Below are 22,422 nucleotides of genomic sequence, written 5' to 3'. Positions count from 1 at the left end.
TTATGGGATTGTCCAACTCAAATTAGTAATTTTGGACCATTTTCCTACTTCTGACTAAGCATGTACAATTTAAAGAAGTGCTCTTGGAGAGTTATGCCTTCACTGTTTTTTTTAAATTATTAAAGAAAACAGATACATTTGTCAGGGTAAATATTGGGATAAATTTAACTTACTGCTATCTGAAAAAAATAAGGCACACTAATCTATTTTTTCAATTATTTATTATATGGAGTTCAGAAGGATATACTTCGATAATTATCTCCAAAAACAGGGTTTAGTTTTGAGTGAGAAAATAATTGATAGGTCACCAACTAAAGTTCAAACTGATGAGAAACTTGAATTTAACTTTTTATGGTCCTGGTTTGAAACTAACCAGAATGCCACTTTGATTCTCTAAGTAATTCTTTGGTATCTCTGAGAGCTCTTAAGAAGCCTTTCAATGACAACACAGAAAGTATTGAAGAGATAGAACATTTATAAGAAATAGAGCACTACAAAACCATACAATTAAGCATAATATTATTGAACAGAACAGCCATTTCTTTCAGAAAAGAAAAGTTTAAGACTTTATTTTCAGTGTTTATCAAGCATAATAAAACATTGACCTTTGGAATACTGTTGTAGTGTCTGATCACACAGTGCATTCTTTAGTGCTCTATGCAATTTGCTATAACTCAAAAGAGGAAAAACACCTTAGTTATCCAGATTAATCTGAGATGTTAGACATTAATGTAACTTTCCAAATACACATAGTGTGCCAAATATAAAATATGTTATTGCAAAAAAGAAAAATTACTTATGAAACATTTACCACAAATACACTTTCATACATTTAATACATATATCTTGCAGAGCACAGCTTGAAAGTAGTAGACCATGTACACTTGGCTAGGGACCATCCAATATTGTATTCAGGATTTGTCTTCTTTTTCTAAATAATATCTTATTTAATAAGAATTTTATTTCCTCTTTCCACATATATTCTTTTTAATTTTTGCTTGCAGATTTTGTCTTGAATATGGAGCAGTTTTTCTGCTTAACATTTATATTTATATTCCACCTTTATTATTTTTATAAATAACTCAAGATGGCTAACCTACCTAATATTCCTTCCTCCTATTTTCCCCATAACAACTATCTTGTGAGATGGATTGGGCTGAGAAAAGAGTGACTGATCTAGTCACCTAACTGGCTATCATATCTAAGTGGGATTAGAACTCACAGTCTCTTGGTTTCTAACATGATGCCTTAACCACTAATTGCATAAGAAGTTGCCTTTGAGTAGGTAAAAACTATTTCTCCATTTGCCCTCTTTAAGTTTTCTAATTGGTAGCAGCAATTCAAGTTCTTTGGTAGCCTTTTGAGCATCTGAATCTTCTAATTGGGGATGACAGCGTATCAATGATATCTATGCCTTTGGTAGGCAAAAAAGCAGACTCTCACTGAACATTGCTTCCTGTGTCTCAAGAGTAAAGGTTCAAAGACTAAGGCAAATATACCAACTTTAGGACCTAAACAACAGATACTGGTCTGATTATTAATTATCAAAAAAACAAAACTTAATGATCTATTCAAAAAGATCTGCTGAATATAAATATTCATGGCAAATTAATGGGAATGTTATAGAACAGGTTCAGTCTTTTCAATATTTCAGAACAGTTATTGGCAGGCACTTAAAGGCCTGAATTCAGTTTTTAAAAGAGAAGGTAAAAAGGAGTGCAGCAGCTATCTTAAGGCTTTTTTTTATGAAAGGAGGTAATCATATACTAGGCTGACTAAAAGTGTTTGTGATCAAAGCAATAATACAGCTAATTTACAGCTTTCAAATATGTGCCTAGAATATAGCGCTATTCAATTAGCTATTCTAAGAGCTACATTTTGGGTTTCATGATGCACTCCAGACATAGGCCAAGAATGAAATGGGTCAAGCATCTAGTTATTGGCTTAAATTAATTCTCAACCCAAGAGGTCTGGCAATTCTCTTAAAAAAATAAATTCTAGTCTTCTTGATGGAAATCATTTAAATTCCACCCCAAGGTACCGTGAACCTTCCCCTAATGCATTGATCTTAATAATTTTTAAAATGCCAATTAATTATTTAAGCAACATGCCAAAAAAAATTCCAGAATGATTTCATCCAGATCCACCTTACCTCATACCGATCAATCCCTAAAAACTATTGCACCTGCCTACTATGTTTATTATCATCTTTTGATATTAAAATGCCAAAAGAGGTTTTACACTGGTCTCTAAAATACCCTTCAATTTGCCTCTTGAAGGGAGATTTTGTAACCTAATATATATATTGTCATATATTATATATATGATATATCATCAAGTTACAAAGACTCCCTTCAAAAGGCAGGTGGAAGGGTGTGTGTGTATATATAATTTCCCATTATGACAATATTTAGCCAAGATTGAAGATGATTATGTCAACCTCCTATTAATTAATCAGGAGGCAAAGAATCTAGCATAGCCAGATTCAATATACTGGCTATGACAGAAATAAACAACTGCTTCAAAAAGGGTAAATCCAAATATACTATATATCATATTTAGTTGATATTGAGGTACTTATTTTTATGGTCTATGACCATAATAATAAACTAATTACAGATTATGGACCTAAACCACTGGCTTATTTCCTCATGAAAAAAAATCTGGATTGAGTATTTAGTAAATGCGAGGTATTGTAATACTGTGCTAGGTTTGCATTTACAAAGGGTGGCAGCAGGTAGCAAGCTTAGCTATTATGCAGCTAAAAAAGAGAGTCAGATCTATTTAGTACTTGGATGTACAATTCTAGGATGGTGGCTAGATTGAAAACTGGAAATACAGTTTGGCATGAAGACAAAGGCATTCCACTTTCACTATTATTTAAAAAGCAGCAGGGCAAAGGATCCTTTTTCCTTTATATATTGGAATTTTCTCTATAGTCTCAGTTCATTTTATCATACTAAAACTTCTGTAGCAGGAACACTGCTGATGGAACGCATTAGATATTCCTGATACGATCCATTGATGCCCCCACATCTGCAGTTCAACTCAGGCATTTCAGACTCAGTAATGTAGAAATTGGAGTTTTCTTGGATACACATTTCACTTCTGATATTGATCCAAAAAATATTGGAAAATGGAAACAACTATTCATTAAATGTGTACAGTAAAGCACATCATTATATGGAAATACAATAGTCCCAGTATTTTGGTAGAAAGTACGTGCCTTGAGTTTTCAAATCCCCAGCACTAATGGGTCTTGCTACATATATCTAACAGTTTACTATAGCAGCCAGGACCAATTTGTTTCCAACAATATTACAGATTAAAAATCCACCAGAATGTATTATTAAGTAGCCTTTCATGATTCTCACTGAGCTATATAGAGCATACAGTTCAGCTGCATTAGAACATTTGCTAGATAGAAATAATTTTACAATGAATTCATATAAGAGATAAGGCAATTTCAACAATGTCACTTCAGTATTTACAAAACGAAGCCCAGAACAGTCATATTTTTAGTAAACAACTGATCAAAAGGACATTGATTAGCTTTAAGTAAAATAAAGTGTCATAGAATTTGAGAAGAAACATATCTTTTTGGCATAAATGAATATAAATTTATCAACTTTTTTCTAAAAAATTCAATTACATATAATAACACAATGGCAAAACTCTTATGTCTTCTATTGTTTCATATAATAATGAAGTGGGTACATATGTATGAGCGAGACAGACAAAATATGCCTATAGAATCTTAATAAATATGCAAACTGATACATCAAAGATTTTGAGATACCTGTCCTTTAACTTAATATTTTCTAGCTGCCATTTAAATTGTTTATTTACTGATTGAAATGGCAACGGGTCCAAATTTGGTTTAAATTGGAGACAATTGTTTTATTATTTTTCATATACTGCTATTGATATGTTGCTGTTACAACAATAATTTTTTTTTGAATTTTAAGAGAGTTAGGAAGTCTCAATCTAATACCAAAGTATGCTAGGAAAAATCCTATATATTTACTTCAGATATCCACTTTATATTTGTGTGTCTAATTACACTTGGCCAATAAAGAATTCTATCTATCTATCTATACAGTAAGGTTGACCATGGAGACTGAAATACAGTCATTTCAAAATCTTGCCTGAAGGAGATTAGATTAGTGGTGTCATACACAATCTATTTATCCTCAGTGTCAACATGTTTATGTTCTACAGTACTTTTGTTTTTAATGAGATAGCTACAAAGGCAAACACAAATGTTTATACGTAGTTTAATCTTCAAGAGTTCATGCTTTACACGTATAGGAGACATCAATCCAAAGCTAAAATACATTAATCCTAATATGTTTTCCTTGTTTACAATTTTTCTATAATTACAACTGTACCATCTAACTACAGACTCTTGTAATCTATACCAGAAGCTATATTACTGCTGAAATCTGTGAACTTCTCTAAATTAAATGATAATGTGTGAGCTGGGAGAATGACAGGATTAAAATCATATGGGCAAAGGACTGATTTGCACCCAAAACTAATTACGATTTGCACTTTAGCATTCATTACTGCAACCGTAAACATGCCTCACACATGTCACACTATTGCCCATTAAAATGGTCAACATGTTAGATAATACTGTACCAATGTGTTTTTATACAGTGAATTTCTTAATAGCACAATTCTAGCTCTATTAGTGTGAATGCAATGTCTACCTGATTTCATAGTTAGTAACGACATCAGTCTTAAGAAAGTTATGGCATCAAACCAAAGATTCATCAGTGGTATAGTCCTATAAATATGTTTCTCATCTCTACATTTCTAAGACTCCAGTGGGTCCATTTTTTATACAGATTTAGAAACAGAATATACAATAATTAACCACATAAATGAATGCACAGAAGAAATAGTAACATATTTAGGTTTGTTTTTATATTTTCACTACTTTTACTGTCAAAACAATTAATCTTAATACATCATTCACAGTCTGAAAAAATCTGGCCCTTACTGATCCACAATATACTTATTAAGCCCCCAAATAAATACGATTTTGAAACATAAAAATTCATTTTCTAAGTTCAATAACAGAGGTAAAATCATGTAACTTAATGGTTACAAATACTGAACCCCATCACTGTAACGGGGGCAAAAAACCACTATTTTGCAAAGAAATCAAACGGGGGAGGAAGAAACATTACTTCTGCCAGTGAAAACTATAATGCAACACGAGTGGCAGCATAAGAAAAAGAGAACAAGAAAGTTCATTTCTAAAATGCTACAATATCATAAACACATCCCTCTCACCCCTCCCCCCCTCACATACAATAATGTAGATCTTTTAAGGCAGAAGAGAGGCATTCTGTGGATCTTGGTGCTGGATGGTTCATCACACACTCGTGGTTTTGGTGGTAGAAGATGAGGTACTTTTTTTCCTGAAACGAGGTCTAAGGCTCCTAGGCGGTGCCTGCCAAAAGCATAACACAAAAAATTATTATTCCATGCATACAATTTGAACAAAGCAACTTAATGTAAGTATTTAGCAAGTACGAATAAAAAGGTCTAAAAAGCAACCTTGATTTTCAGGAAAATAAACTAAGCAAATGTTACTCTTGGAACAATCCTCTGCTTTAATACAATGCAAAGCACCCAATAGGAATATAAGACCTATAAATCATTTTAGCCAATTTATTATTCTAACCAATATGGGCATTGGAAATTGCAATCCTGTGTGGTTGGCAAAAGCCTATGTTCAACATAACGTTGCATTGTTTTAATTTACCATGTATTTGTTGGTATGCGTTTTTATCCTGCATTTTCTCCAGGAGTTCTCAGAATCACAACCCTTTATTCCCACATAGCAACCTCAAAAAGTTTGAGTTGAGGGTAGGTGACTGGCCCAAACGTAGTTCTCATGGCTGATTTGAACCTGTGTCTCCCCAGGATTATGTTAGTTCCTTATCCATTATTCCACAATATTCCCATTGCAGTGCCTGTTTAGATTTTCAAAGATAGCTTGAAACAGTTTGGGATGAAACACACAATTCAAACTTAATAGGCTGGCAGTTTATAGCTACACAATGAAACATTTCAGTGGAAATAATGCAGCATGCTTTAGTACCAAACTGGATTTTGCCTCTGCCCAAATATTCTTTACAATCTGAATCAACATTCTTACATCTGGTCTGCTAGAGGACACAATCAATTGTAAGTCACATATTAAATATGCCTGTTGCTATGGTTCTGGTACAGTCAAAGCTGTGGAACAAATCTTTTTAGATCTCCACAACTCAACTATAGAATCTTCTCTCTCCATAAGTACATTCTTTTGGGACTTAAGCCTATTATGTTTCATTCAATATGTCAGGCTGATTATAGCCTCATCAAAGAGAAAAAAAATAGCCATCACTTCTTTCTAATGTTTAACATTATATTTTATTCTAACTAACACTGTAGTCTACAGTTTAAGGTATTGAAAAAGATTTGATTGTCAAGAGTTAAAAATATGGTATGTAAGAAAATAAGCTAACAAGTGCAGGACTGTCATAATGTCTGAATAGTATTGCTCATTTTAATTTTCAGCAGTATTAATAATTCACATGATTCAATGTGCTAGATTAAATATTAAATTAAAACAACATTTTCTGGCTTATAATGATGGTTTTCTAATTATACAGGTTTCATAAATAATATATACATAAATACACCTATTTTCTAATCCTTTCTCTTCCCTATCTAACTATGAGGACATGCTACTTTCATAACCAAAGGCAGACATTCCAGCTGTGGAGAGAATTGTCTGCCACTATCCAAAACTAAGAAACAAAGCACAGAAGTCCTACAAAAAGAACATGTTATTACAAGTAAGTGTGGCTTTAAAGCCTTTTTCCAATATGGAAGTACCTCAATGATTGGGTCCTTTGGGGGGGAACTTTTAGGCTTGGATGTGCTATCCAATGAGCCATTCTTTTCATCCTCTGACAACACAATGTCAGTTGGTTTAGAGTTTGCTCCAAGTGGCTTTTCATTCTTTGCCTCACCATCTAGTTGAACCACTTATAGCATCCATTTAACATCTAAATAATGAAGAGAAACAGGACATGGAAGATCACAGAAGGTGGTCAGCAAACTGACTTTCAGCAGCCATTGTCCAGGCCATGCTTTCTCCAGAGATAATATGGAGTAAAATTACATAACGTGATTTATCAATCATTTAAGCTGCCTGCTGTTTAGTGGTTAGTTGGTTTAGTTGTTAAAAGGATTTAACTTTCCTAAATTTTGTGTTTAACTCCAATTTACATAATCTCCAGAAAAAATTGTTTACTTATTGAATGGCAGGATTCTCCAACTTTTTTTGCCACTTGTTGGCACACTTGAAAATCAAATATCATGAGTTTAACTGCCACAATAAGCATGGCCAACAACAAAATATAAATTTAATAGAAAGCAAGTTGATGAGAATGTTCCCTCCTATCCTCTCTAGCCTTCCAGGCTATCTTTTTTTTCTGGAGAAGTGTGCATGTTTAAAAACAAAAAGTGGGCTGTAGCACTGAACCATTTCCAGACAATCTGTAGCAGCATGTTCCTTCCTTCCTTCCTTCCTCCCTCCCTCCCTCCCTCCCTCCCTCCCTCTCTCATTGAGCTCCTACCACTCTGCCTGAACTATGTTTGTTGAAGGCTGAAATCTGGAGATGGCCTGCAAGTCATCACTCTTCTCTCACTATTTGTACACTTCCTCAGGAACACACCAGAACACATAATGTCCTCTCTATTGATTAAATTTTGTTTTCCTTGCAACATATATGATAAACATGATTAAGAACGTTATAAAGAATTATGAACCACTTACAAAGCATTATAAAAAACATTGCTGTCTTCATAGCTATGCAAAGCAAGACCAATAAAAAGTCTCATACACTTTGTTATTTAATTAATTTACAATACATCTAGACAGATTTGGCACATCTCAATTAGTCAATAGTACGTATTAGATTTTATCAATGTTTTAATGCATGCCTTATAGAAACAGCATTGTAGACATCCTGATTAGAAGAAAAACTAAAGATGTGTATCTATCGTCATTTTACTGCTAATCAAATAAGACAACAAAGATTATTTATACCACACGCAATAATATATGTATGCATACAATATATTATGAGTTAGGAATAAGCATTTCTTAGTTATATAATGCATTCTTATGCATTCCTGTTTGAAAGTCACTCGTGCAATCAGTAGCACTTACATCGGAGTCCCAAAATAGGTATATAGAAAAGGAAAGAAAAACAATAAAAATAATGAACAAGAAAGCATTTGCTAGCATATATAGCCATATTCCTTGGCTGAGAAAGGTTTTTGAGCATAACATTTAACGTTTCAAAGGTATTATTTAGATACAGAAAATATATAGTGTGATAATTATCCTAAATAACTTTATATAAAATACCAAAGATTTATGAAGCAAATATTCAATGCAAGAATCATAGGAGCACAAAAATGTCACTTTTTAGAAAATAATAGAAAATAATTCTAAGTTGTAAAACCACCATAAGTATTCTGCTGATATTAAATACATAGATGCATAGTTGGATTTGTCCTTCTCAGACAACACAAGCAGATGCTGAAATGTTAAAGCAAAAAAAAAGCCTTAAGATATCAATAGATTCATGTTTGCTTTCCTACATACTATGTTGTAAAATAAAGTTCCCAAATATAAAGATATAAAATACAGATGCAGTACTTTTGGCGAGAGATACTTGGAACTATAATTCAACAACATTTTAAAGGCTGAAAATCCCCAATTTTCAGCCTCTATTTCTACCTCTAACATCCTACAACTCATTTTTGGCCCTCAATCTCCCTATATGATAACACCTATTGCTTGCATTGGGATAAGGATAAAAGTCTTACAAAGACTTACAACTCACTGCATTCCTTACAAAACTTGACCACCCCAAATCGAGCTGAATTTCTCCTAGGGAGGTTAAAGAGCAAATAGAAAGCTTCTGGCATTCTGATAATTAAAATCCCTTCCCCAGTTGCATGTCCCTTATTATACTGGACTAAAATGATACATCTTGCCTATTTTACTGATAACAAACAAAAGCACAAGGCTTTTATTCCAAAGGAAAATAAAACCACGGCACAAATTTGAAGCAAAGTCATTCAAAGAAGCAAACCAAACAGAGCAAAAAAAAAGATTTAATATTACTTGTGCTCTGTGGATGAGCTGAATATAGAAATAAATATAGAAACAGACTATGTATGGACAATTGCAATGAACTATCAGCCAGGGGGAAAATGGCAAAGATAGTTTCATGAAAAGCAGAGCCAAGGACAGCAGCAGAATGTAGAGCCAGTGAGGAGACCAGATGTTTGATAATTCCTGTCCAAAGAAGGAGAGAATTTGAGATTATCTGCAAGTGCTGCTTCTGACGAGGAATTGCAAGACAGTGGTATCTGGAGGGTTTAGAGCTCTGGAAGGTGAGGGAATAATTACTTTGCTGAAAATGCACTTAGCTACTTTGAAAGGACACAAGGTTCTTCCTGTTCTAAGGAAGTACTAAGCAAATACCGTATTTTTCAGAGTATAAGACACACTTCCCCCCCCCCAAGAGAGAAAATTTAGGTGCATCTTATACACTGAATGTAGCCCCACCCACCTACTGGCCCCCGCCCTTTGGCCTCTGCCTCCCAGCAATTTACCGCAAAAAACAAAAGCAACTGAAATTTGAACTCCATGCAAAGCAGAACTCCATAAAAAGAGCATAATCATTTTATAATAGGCATCATTTCCATTGAATTATACAAGTTACATTTATTATAAAAATAGAATAAGTGAATTACTTTGCAATTTTACATGTGTTACGTGTTACATATGTACCGGTGCGCGCGCACGCACATACACACACACACACGCACACACAGAAGCAAAGTTTCATTTGTTAGAATTGGTACAGCTCCCCACACCACAAGTTGGCATTGACCTCTGGCTGGTGTTTTTCTTCAATGCATTTGGAGAAGGGACCAAATGGAAGATATTATGGTATGAATATCAATGACAATATTTTATGACTAGAGAGTCATCTTTTTCATCTTTTTCCTCACTGAATAATTCTTCTAATCTTGAATGTCAACTTAAAAAAATGAACTGCTACCTAACAATAACTTTGGACATTCAGTTTTGCCCAGCGATTAGAAGGGGATACTCTTCCTTCATCAGAGTTTTCAGGAACCAATGCCATCCAGATCTGTTTATCTCATTTCCATCATATTCAGTTTGGGGCTGACATCATTCCTCCTATTATTTTCAACTGGAAAAGGTAAAAAAGGAGTCAACTGATTAAAGTGGTAGAGCCTTTGAGAAAGGGATTCATTCATACAATCTTATTTTGGTTCCACTGGCTGTCCTAATTTAGCCTATTAGCCAGTCAAGATTTTCCCATTCCTGTCCAAAATTATATTTCCTGAATATGAGTTCTTCAATATGCTGTTTCAGCAATGGCAGCACCTGGGTAAGATTGTCTGAGCTGATAAACTAAGTGGGGTCACTTATTTCTTGCTTTTGGCAAAATTTCACTCATAGCAAACAATGAGCTCAAATTTACGGCTGCCACATTCAACGATTACCACAAAAAATGTAAAATTGGGTTGATCATGTGACTGGACCCATTTTAAGAGCATTGCAAGTTTAGCCAGGCTCCCTTATGATCATAGCTCAAGGACTATCGGTATCAAGAGACAGCCTAGTAAGTCAGCTTGATTTAGGATTTCTTTGAAAAACATGCTATCGGATATTACATTTATTAACTAAAGTTACCCTTTCTTATTCAGTGAGAATCACATCAAAGCAAATCCTAAATTTCAATTTTAAATGTCTAAAGAACCTGACAGTGTTGTTCAAAACTTGTGTGCAAAAAGAACATTTCTCAGCCAGAATTGCAGACTGGTAGTGTAGCTCACAGGTACCTATCTAAATCACATCAACAACCATTTAAGACTGAATTGTGAATATTAGGATACAATATTACAAATATTGTAATTCAGATATAAATATAAACTGCAAGTATTAATGCTTATAAAAGTCATATAGATTGCATTAAAATAATCCACACTCACCTTGCACAATTTGACAAACTGAACAACATGTGTATTCTGGAAAAAAAAGCCACATATTTAAAAATGCTTTTTTAGAAAAAAAATTGTGGAGTCCTTGGTTCTTTCTGAGCTTTGATGTTTACTTGGAGACATTTCATTCTCCAACGGTTATACCATCAGTGCAAGTGAGTATGGGGTTTTCTTCCTATTTATATACAATAATTTGCCCTGCTAATTTTGGTGGGACTACAGTTTTATTCTTGGTAGTTTTTTGTTTTCTGCTTGATGTTTGTCTGATGTTGATTCCTATCTATCCACATATTGGCTACTACAGAAGATGTATTCTGGTCTTTTTTTTTCCTTTTTAGTTTTTTAATGTTTTTTGGTTTGTAAATATATGTAATGATATGTGGGAACGACGTTGAGAGACAGGGCAATGAGATACTGCCAAGAAAACAGTTACTTAACAGGCAATTTAGCGTGCAGCAAAAATATAGATGGGCAAGAGGTTCAGAAGAGACTCCCTCTAGTTTTGAGACTGTAAAGGGGATAGAAGGAGAGTGCTTTCAGACTTACAAGATTTTGGTAATGTAACTTTATGTTTTCTACTACATCTCCCAAGTAAGGTAAGTCTCAATCTTGTAAATCTCATAATGTCTTCTAAGGACAGGATTTTTTGGAATGTCCTCTGATCCCCAGGGGACTTTGCCATCCACCAAGACCTTGCAGCAGCATTGTTGCAACATCAGCAGCAGGTAAGTGCATGGGTGATCAATTTTCAAAATGTCACTATAAAAAATGTCGATAGCTTGGGCAGTATTTACTTCAAGCAGCAACAGCACATTGTATTGGTCATACAATTCATTGTGACAAAGTTCTAGAGTTGGACAATTACCAGGATTTCATGGACAAATTCAGAGGACACTTTGGAGATTCCATATAACACATCATTGCTTGAAAAATCCAAAAGCTGAAGTGGGGAGACAGAAGAGCAGAGCAGAGCAGGGCAGAGTAGAGTGGAGTGGGGGTAGGAGTGAGAAGAAGAGAAGAGAAGAGAAGAGAAGAGAAGAGTTAGAAGAGACCTTGAAGGACTTCTAATCCAATCCCGTTTAGGCAGGAAACCTTATACCATTTTAGAAAAAGATTGTTCAATCTTGTCTTTAAAATTTCCAGTATTGGAGCATTCACAACTTCTAGAGGCAAGTTGTTCCACTGATTAATTGTTCTATCTATCAGGAAATTTCTTCTTAGTTTTAGGTTGCTTCTCTCCTTGATTAGTTTCCATCCATTGCTTCTTTGTCCTGTCCTTAGGGGCTTTGACTCCCTCATTGTGGCAACCCTTGAGATATTGGAACACTACTATCATGTCACCCCTAGTCCTTCTTTTCATTTAATTAGACATACCCAATTTGAGTAACTGTTCTTTGTATGTTTTAGCCTCCAGTCCCCTAATCATCTCTGTTGCTCTTTTCTGCAGTTTTGCTAGAGTCTCAACATGTTTTTTATATCGTGGCGACCAAAACTGGATGCAGTATTCCAAGTGTGGCCTTACCAAGGCATTATAAAGTGGTATTAACACTTCATGTGATCTTGATTCTTGATTCTGTCCCTTAATGCAGCCTAGAATTGTGTTCGGTTGTTTTGGTAGCTGTAGTACATTGCTGGCTCACATTTAAGTGATTGTCCACTGGGACTCCAAGATCCCTTTTACAGTTACTACTGGCTCAGTAACGTCTACACTGTTTCTGTGCATTTGGTTTTTCTTGCCTAAAGGTAGAACCTTACTTTTTTCATCACTGAATTCCATTTTGTTAGATAAGCCTAGTGTTCAAATCTGTCAAGATCCTTCTGTATCTTAGGCCTATCTTGGCTATTCCTGCCAGCTTAGTGTCATCTGCAGATTTGATGAGTTCCCCATCTAACCCTTAATTCAAATCATTGATGAAGATGTTACAGAATAATGAGCTTAAAACAGAGCCTTAGGTACCCCACTGCATACTTCCCTCCATGTAGATGCAGTTCCATTGAGGACTACTGTTGAATGCAGATGGCCAGCCAGTTCTGAATCCATCTTATCAATTAGTAGGTTGTGGTCTACTTTATCAAATGCCTTACTGAAGTCCAAGTAAATTATATCCACAGCATTCCTCTGTACCACTAATTTTGTCACTTTGTCAAAGAATGCAGTAAGATTTGTCTGGCATGATCTGTTTTTGACAAACCTGCGTTGGCTTTTGATTATGACTTTGTTTGCCTCTAGGTATTCAATGATTCATTGCTTGATTATCTTTTCCAGTATCTTCCCTGGTATTGAGGTCAGGCTGATAGGTCTGTAACTTCCTGGATCTATTTTTTCCCCTTTTTTGAAGAAGGAAACTACATCAGCTCTTTACCAGTCCTCTGGTAGTTCCCTGGTGCTCCAGGATCTTCGAAAGATATATGTCTTTCCTACCTGGGCCTGGGTCACACCAATATAATTCAGTGATTCTGAGATCACGTCTACCAGTTCCTTCAGAACCTTGGAGTGTAATCCATCTGGTCCTGATGATCTGAACTTGTCTAGGATGGACATGTGCTCTCTTACCGTTTTCTTCCCTAATTTAACTAATTTAACTTGTGTTCCTAATCTGTGTTTTATGATACTGTTTTTGATAGATTGGACTGTTTTTTCCTTTTGTGTAAAGATGGATGCAAAAAACGAATTAAGTTCTGCTTTCTCCCAGTTGCTTGTCACTTTTTTGCCACCTTTTCCTTGACTGTTTTCTTTTTTTTTACATGTTGGAAGAAGCTTTGTTATTTTTGACTTTTATTGCAAGCCTTAGTTCATTATGAGTTTTAGCTTTCCTCACTTCATCTTTGCAGGCTCGGGCTATTTGCTGATATTCTGCCTTAGTTATGTGCCCCTCTTTCCACTTTTTATACTTATATATAATAGAAGTCTATATTTCAGACTTTTTTTTTCTAGTGCATAATGACTTGGCACTGACTGACCAGTGCAGAAAAGGGTTGCTGAAGAGCTGAGAGATGAGTTGGTGAGGCAAGGCACCCTAAATAACCTGAAAGAACTGTAATAATGTTGGGTAATAATAGATGCTTGATTGTGTAGGAAGTTAGCACCCACCCCTTTCCTAGAAGAATGAAATATTTTAGGAAATATTAAAAAGGCAGAATATATTTCCCTGGATGAGAAATGGAGAAACATGTTTTAAAGACAAAGCAGGTCTCACTTTTCTGCCTCCCCACCCCACCTTTGTCAATGCACCAGAGGCAGAAACCCACCCACCCACCCCTTTGTCAATGGATCATCATCTGCAACACAATAGGGCCCATCTAGCAACAGAAACTCCCCACATCGCACCTGGGAAGATTACATCAGCCAGCAAGGCTAGCTATGACCTCCAAAAGCAACCAATCAGGATACTTTTCATGTGCCCCAGGAAGTTCAAAGCCAGAGAAGATCTAAAACCCAGGGATTCTCAGGATCTCAGCCCTTTTTCTGCTCAGGAACTCAAACCATGTGATTCCATCCAGCATTAAACCATCTTTCCAAGCAGTCTCCGTGTTTCCAGTGTCTTTTTTCCCCACTTGGAACTGGACCCAGATGGACATTTCTTCCAACAATTGGAAAGGCATAGTTGCATAGTTGAAACCTTACAACCTGTCTTCTCCTATCCCCCCTTCTGAATATCTCCCTAGGCTCCAACAGAAGAGAACCCATGCAAATCAGAACAACTCAAAAATCAGCAAGTACCCAATTTGCATAGCAAACTCCATCCACACACACCTAGGAACTGTGAAGGAACGCTCTCAACCTAAAGGAGAAATCAGACAGCCAACTACAGACAAGTGTACCTAATTAATCCTGTAATTGTTATTCTATATGCCAGGCAGAATGTGGAACTCTCTGCTCTGGTAGGCTTGGGCACATTACTAGTTGCACAGGTACAGAAGCCATACAGAAATTAAAGTTGCCTCCTTGGGCTCTAGAAAGTCCAATGATAGTCACTGATGAACAAGCAGAGCTAATTTTGCAGCACATGCCTCCTTTGCAATTGATAATCAAAGATCACAGAGAGTTCAGAATGCTGTACATGACTGCTTCCTTCCAAGAGCCCATTATCTTGGAATAGAGTGGTTTCAACTACGATTCAAATGTAAGTTGGGCACAAGAGAAACTCTCATTCCCCTTTCCTAAATGCCAGCAGCATTGCTTATGCAGTGCAAACTTATTCCTCTCCCCCCCCAACACAAACAAAATGCAGAACAAGGGAGAATTGAAACTACCAAAAAATATTTAGACTTTGCAGCTGTGCTTGGAGAAAAAAAAGCAGACATATTATAACCTCCGCCACCTCCGAGAATGCAATGACATTATCAATTTAAAGCCAGGAGCCCAAATCTCAGCAAAGAGACAATACCCTATATCTATGTGCAAGTTAGACATCTTCAAGGAAAATTTGCATGTCAACATCAAAAAGGGTTCATCCATCCTTCCATTTCACCGGCATTGGCACCAACTTTTTTTTTTACCAAGGACATAACAATGCATGCAGCAGCTACACTGGAGGAAAAGAAGGGAGCCTCCTGCATTCTGCTCATGACTACAAAGACCTGAACAAAGGAACAATTAGGGATCATTATCCATTTAAAGTTATTTCAGATATAATAGAGCAACTGTAAAAGGTACTCATGTTTACAAAACTAAAATTTAGAAATGTTTGCAGCCTAATCAGAATGAAAGAGGGACATGAATATTTGTATAGCACTTAATACAAGATATGTTAGGTTTGAATACACAGTGATGCCCGTCAGCCAAGTTAACCATGAATGAAATATTTTCAGATGACTTAGACAAATACATTGTGGTATATTTAGGTGATACTTTGGTTTATTCTGAAGATCCTTCCTTGCATGTCAATCATGTCAGAAATATATTGCAAAAACTAAAAAATATTTGCCAAGTTAAAAAAAATGTGCATTTGACCTACCTCAATAAGACTATTTAGAATACATAATTTTAAGTAAAGGGATACAGATGGATCTGGCAAAAGCATAGAAACACCCAAAATGTGAAAGATGTGCAACAGTTTTGGTCTGTGCTAATTTCCACCAAAAATTCATCCCTAATTTTGTTGATCACGTAGAATTGCTGTTTCAGTTGTTAACAAAGAATCAGCAATCTCCTGGTCAACTTAAGAACAAATAGCATTTTAAGAATAAAAAGTAGTGTTTGCTTTTCTCTGCTATCCCAGCCCCTCTGTGGTACAGACAGAGGCTACAGAAGTGGTATTAGAAACAGTCCTGCTCTAAGTAGGAAAAGAAGGAGTGGCAGATTTATTGCCATGTATCTTTTAATCAAATCAGCAGAAATCAGCTGAAAATAACTATGATACTTTTTAATAAGGATTTGCTGGTGGTAAAAATTCCCTTTCAGCAATGTAGAAACTTGCTGGAAGGAATTGCCTACACAAATTCCCACAGATCATATGAATTTGATCAAACCTTGGCAAATCAGGCATATTTTTTTTCTTCCATTTGATTTTTACATCTTCTACATTACAGGCTCCCAAAACAAATGTCTAAACACCCTCTCAAATAAGTTGGAACTTAATGTGCCACAGTCACCTTCCTCACCAACAATGCCCCAGCCATGCAACTTTTAGCCAAACAATAAATCAGGCCAACCTGAAAAAGTGAATCAGGAAGAGAGATTGTTGATTTGGGATAAGTGCATAGCAATATTGAATATTGTTGGTTTGGGATAAGTGCATAGCAATATTGAATGCTTATGCCAGGGCCTTAATGGATTACCTCCAGGAACCAACAATTGTGTGCCTTTCATAGTAATAGGAGGGTAGCTGTTGCACAATGAAAACCACCAGAACTCGCTGAGATCTCTATGTTGGGTTTTAAACACCACCATCCCCGCAGTGTCCTGTTGTTTTGTTGTTATGGCGCAGCTGTAATACTACTCCCCTTAGGGGAAGAGGAATATACAGCAATAGCATTACTGCTTCACAGTCTTTACAACAGTAGTGGGTTCCTCTTACCTCTGCTACTGGTTCGGAACCAGGAGCACTCGCGCGCAGACCTTCTGCACATGTGCAGAACCTTCTGCGTATGTGCAGAGCATTCATGATGACATCCGGGTGGGTGGGCGGAGCCTCCTGCCACAGCCATTACTGGTTCGCCCAAACTGGGGAGAACCGGTAGAAACCTACCATTGCTTTACAGCCCTCTCAAAGTGGTTTGCAGAGTAAGCATATTGCCCCCAATTTGGTATATGAAGCAGTATATAAGTCTAAGTGTTATTGCTATACATTCCTCTTCCCCTAGGGGGAGCAGTATTACAGCTGCGCCATAACAACAAAACAACAGGATACTGCGGGGTGGGTGGGGTGTTTAAAACCCAATATAGAGATCTCAGTGAATTCTGGTGGTCTTGCCCCTGTGCAGACTTAATTAAGGATTGTACTTCCTCTTGTCATACCTGTCTTTCAGTAAATCAATTCTTGGTAAATGGGTTGGATTATTGCAGAAACTAGTGACTCTGTCACAGCCCTGGGACTATTTCTCCTAGATTTTATCACAAATCTTCCCCCAATGCAAAGATATATAAGCATACTGGTAGTAGTGGATTTATTTACCAAAGTAAGTCATTTTATGCCTTGAAAAGGATCTCCTAATGTCCTAGGAAATAGCTCGGCTTCTTTTGGACCACATGTTTGAAATTACATGATTGAAGATTTGACCAATCATATAATTTCAGACAAAGGAAGTCCACATTTCCAAATTTTGGAAGGCCCTCTTATACTTATTAAATATTTTTTTCTTGCAGACATTTCACTACCCAACTTGGTAACATCATCAGTGCTACTTCATTTCTTTTCCTTGTATCATTTGGCCACTAACAGAGAATCTGGGATGGTTAATCAGCTATGACAATATTTGAGATGTAATATTTCAAATCGACAAGGCAACTGAACTGATATTATAGCTTTTCCTTAACAACAATGCAGCACACACCACTACTGTTATGTCTTTGTTCCAAGCAACTTTCAGATTCCATTCTCAGGTCTTGCCAACAATGAGGCATAAAAGCACCATCCCTTATGTTTCACATTTTCTGCACAAGAGGCAAGCTGCCTAAAGCCTCTTAAAGAACAACTTGAACTAATAAAGGGCATATACAAAAAAGCAGCAGATGCATATAGACAAGAGAAGGCTAGAATTGCAGAAGGGGATTTGTCATGCCGTTCAACATTTTTTTTATTATTATTATTATTCCAAAAGGCCTTTCAAGAAATTGTATAAAAAATTTTTTGGTTCCTTCCCAGTAATTAAGCAAATAAACCCAGTTATACTCAAGTTGTAATTGCCAGCATCAATGAAAATTCACCCTGTATCATCACTCTTTATTGCTGAAAGAGGATTCCCCCTGAATTCTGCATGCACAAGTAGTACTCCCCTCTTATATGGTAAAAGAGGAGAAAAAATATAAATTGGAAGCAATTGTAGACACAGAGGAAAGTGGGTGGAATACTCCTGGACTCAGAACTGCTGCAGATGGTAGCCAAGACTAGAAGGGCTTTTGCCCAAATACATAATATGCTCTAATTGCACTAATTCCTAGATCAGGAGACACTGCTTATTGTCACTCAGTCACTTTCTGATTGCATTAGTGTATAAAGTACATAGATGCATTTTACATGGGGTTGTCCTTGAAGAGCATTTGGAAGTTTCAGCTTGTCAAGAATGTAGTGGCACTTGCAAAATACTGCTGCTTACGGGTGCAATTCAAATATTAGTTGTTCTGTTTAAAACCTATATGGCCTGTGGCCAAATTTCATGTAAGGAGAATGGACCTGCTCCAGGTCCCATTGGTGAAGCAGTGTCAAGTGCTGGACCTAGGCAGCATCAGTTCTTTCTCATGGCTCCTGTCTTGTGGAATAGCCTCCACCCTGAGATACAGACAAGCCCCTACCTTGCTGCCCTTCTAGAAGACTGTGAAGATCTGATTAGCAATAGCACTTAGACTTATATACCGCTTTACAGTGCTTTACAGCCCTCTCTAAGCAGTTTAAAGAGTCAGCATATTGCCCCCAACAATCTGGGTCCTCATTTTACCCACCTCGGAAGGATGGAAGGCTGAGTCAACCTTGAGCCTGGTGAGATTTTGAACTGCCAAACTGCAGGCAGCCGGCAGGCAGCAGAAGTAGCTTGAAGTACTGCACTCTAATCACTGTGACAATGCAGCTCATTGCTCGTTTATACTGTATCTCTGTTTGCCACCTAGAGATCCTTTAATAGAAGAGCAGCTTCATATATTTGTTTAATAAATCAATAAAAGAATATACATAACAATCTTTTTTTCTTTTGTTCATTAATTTATGCTTTTTACACGCCATCTTTAAATTTGAAACCATAGTAGCTTTTGTTAGATCATAATTACCTTCATATAGAGTATGGAAAAAGTATTCTCGTCTAGCACTTTCATGAAAGAAAATAAAAATTAGCTTTATTTAGGGAATAAAAAGTTACTTGAGTCTATCTACAGCTAACAGCCTGTGGAGTGATCTTTTCTAGCCTGAACTATCAGAAAGAAAACTGAACTGAATTGAGAGAGAAACTGACAGTCTCAGGAATATCCAACAAATGACATGTTATATAGAAATATATAACAGTAACAATAACAACAACAGAGTTGGAAGGGATCTTGGAGGCCTTCTAGTCCAACCCCCTGCCCAGGCAGGAAACCCTACACCATCTCAGACAGATGGTTATCCAACATTTTCTTAAAATTTCCAGTGTTGGAGCATTCACAACTTCTGCAGGCAAGTCGTTCCACTTATTAATTGTTCTAACTGTCAGGAAATTTCTCCTTAGTTCTAAGTTGCTTCTTTCTTTGATCAGTTTCCACCCATTGCTTCTTGTTCTACCCTCAGGTGCTTTGGAGAACAGCCCGACTCCCTCTTCTTTGTGGCAACGCCTGAGATATTGGAACACTGCTATCATGTCTCCCCTAGTCCTTCTTTTTATTAAACTAGACATACCCAGTTCCTGCAACCGTTCTTCATATGTTCTAGCCTCCAGTCCCCTAATCATCTTTGTTGCTCTTCTCTGCACTCCTTCTAGAGTCTCAGCATCTTTTTTACATCTTTTTTACATATGAAGTATATTTTGTCTTTTACACAAGGAAGAGAGAAAAAGTACAGAAATTCCCTATGCTAAATATTTTGGAACAATTTCCTTAACAATCAAGGGTGAAAAAACTTAGCCCATGCAAAGTTGAATTCCAGCAGCATTAACATATAATGTGACATTTTCATGCAGTTTTGTTTAACGTAAGTAACATTTCTTTTTTCCAAAGAAAGAAGAATTAATCTTATTACCATATTATCCTGGAAGGGAGTAATGGAGTTATGCAAAAGATGCTGCACAGGCAGTGGTGAAATCTAATTTTTTTTCCTACCGGTGCTGTGGGCGTGGCTTGGTGGGCATGGCCAAGTTGACGTCACTCACATCACTCACTGTTAGAGCCAGGAGCTGCACATTCTGAACCACATTCTGCCCTTCTGAAGCTGTCAATGCTTTGAATTTCGCTCTGGCTTGATTGCCCAAGCAAACCTCAGAGCCTTCTCTTGTCCTGCTCTCCATCCCAGAGGGCCGCGCATCCCACCCAATGCCATGGAGCGCTTTAAAGGTGGTCACCAAAACCTTGAAGCGCACCCGAAAGCCACAGGTAGCCAGTGCAGCCTGCGCAGGATGGGTGTTATACGGGAGCCACGAGGGCTCCATCTATCACCCGCAGCCGCATTCTGACTAACTGCAGCCTCCGGATGCCCTTCAAGGGAGCCCCATGTAGAGAGCATTGCAGTAATCCAGGCGAGACGTCACGAGTGCGTGAGTGACCGTGCATAGGGCATCCCGGTCCAGAAAGGCGCAACTGGCGTACCAGGCGAACCTGGTAGAACGCTCTCCTGGAGACGGCCGTCAAATGGTCTTCTAGAGACAGCCGCTCATCCAGGAGGCGCCTAAGTTGCGGACCCTTTCCATCGGGGCCAATGACTCGCCACCGATGGTCAGCCGCGGATTTAGCTGACTGTATCGGGATGCCGCATCCACAGCCACTCTGTCTTGGAGGATTGAGCTTGAGCCTATTTCTCCCCATCCAGACCCGTCGGCCTCCAGGCACCGGGACAGCACTTGATAACCGTTGGGGTGGTCCGTAGAAAAGTACAGCTGGGTGTCATCCGCATACAGCTGGTACTTCACACGAAACCACTGATGATCTCACCCAGCGGCTTCATGTAGATGTTAAACAGAAGGCGAGAGGATCGACCCTGCGGCACCCCACAAGTGAGGCGCCCGGGCCGACCTCTGCCCCCGTCAACACCGACTGCGACGGTCGGAGAGATAGGAGGAGAACCACCGATAAACGGTGCCTCCCACTCCCAATCCTCCAACCGCGCAGCAGGATACCATGGTCGATGGTATCGAAAGCCGCTGAGAGGTCTAATAGGACCAGGGCAGAGGAGCAACCCCTGTCCCTGGCCCTCCAGAGATCATCCACCAACGCGACCAAAGCCGTCTCCGTGCTGTAACCGGGCCGAAACCGGACTGGAACGGGTCTAGATAGACAGTTTCATCCAGGTGCAAGGGAAATTGATATGCCACCATACTCTCTACAACCTTCGCCGAAGGTTGGAGACCGGACGATAATTACCTAAAACAGCCGGGTCCAGGAAGGCTTTAAGGAGGGCCTCACCACCGCCTCTTTCAAGGCGGCCGGGAAGACACCCTCCACCAAAGAAGCAGTCGTAATCGCCTGGAGCCAGCCTCGTGTCACCTCTCGAGTGGCCAGCACCAGCCAAGAGGGGCACGGGTCCAGTAAACACGTGGTGGCATTCAACCTACCCAACAACCTGTCCATGTCCTCGGGAGCCACAGGGTCAAACTCATCCCACACAATGTCACCAAGACCACCCTCGTGCATCTCGCCCGTATCACTGCAATCTTGGTCCAGACCATCCCGAAGCTGAACGATTTTATCGTATAGATAACCGTTAAACTCCTCAGCACGTCCCTGCAACGGGTCATCCCGCTCCCCCTGGTGTAGGAGGGAGCGAGTCACCCGAAACAGGGCGGCTGGGCGGTTATCTGCCGATGCAATGAGGGAGGAGGCGTAGCTATTCCCTCAATGCCACTAGGTAAGTCCTAGTATAGGACTTCACTAGTGTCCGATCAGCTTCCGAACGGCTAGACCTCCAGAGACTCTCCAGGCGTCTTCTCCGGCGCTTCATCCCTCTCAGCTCCTCGGAGAACCAA

The 22,422-nt window shown here is 38.1% G+C and overlaps 1 protein-coding gene across 7 annotated transcripts in view; it reads right to left on the bottom strand.

Annotated features, from left to right (window-relative positions):
• Positions 1–77: 77 nt before the first annotated feature.
• The window catches only part of REEP1 (receptor accessory protein 1), a 71,574-nt gene continuing 49,229 nt past the window's right edge, over positions 78–22,422 (bottom strand). For 2 of the 7 annotated variants that reach the window (XM_058182914.1, XM_058182910.1), the window contains 3 exons: positions 11,116–11,151; positions 6,901–7,040; positions 78–5,464 (listed from right to left, as the gene is read on the bottom strand). In XM_058182914.1, the coding sequence (XP_058038897.1) occupies positions 5,284–5,464; positions 6,901–7,040; positions 11,116–11,151 (357 nt within the window). In that variant the 3' untranslated portion in view covers positions 78–5,283. Of the gene's footprint in view, positions 5,465–6,900; positions 7,074–7,649; positions 10,311–11,115; positions 11,152–22,422 lie in introns of those variants that run through there. The other 5 variants (XM_058182909.1, XM_058182913.1, XR_009155059.1 and 2 more) reach the window with 4 other exon arrangements.

Source organism: Ahaetulla prasina, chromosome 4 (genome assembly GCF_028640845.1).
Source record: "Ahaetulla prasina isolate Xishuangbanna chromosome 4, ASM2864084v1, whole genome shotgun sequence".
In the NCBI taxonomy this organism is placed as follows: domain Eukaryota; kingdom Metazoa; phylum Chordata; class Lepidosauria; order Squamata; family Colubridae; genus Ahaetulla; species Ahaetulla prasina.
The sequence above is the reverse complement of the archived record's forward strand: the minus strand, read 5'-3'. Positions and strand labels throughout refer to the sequence as shown.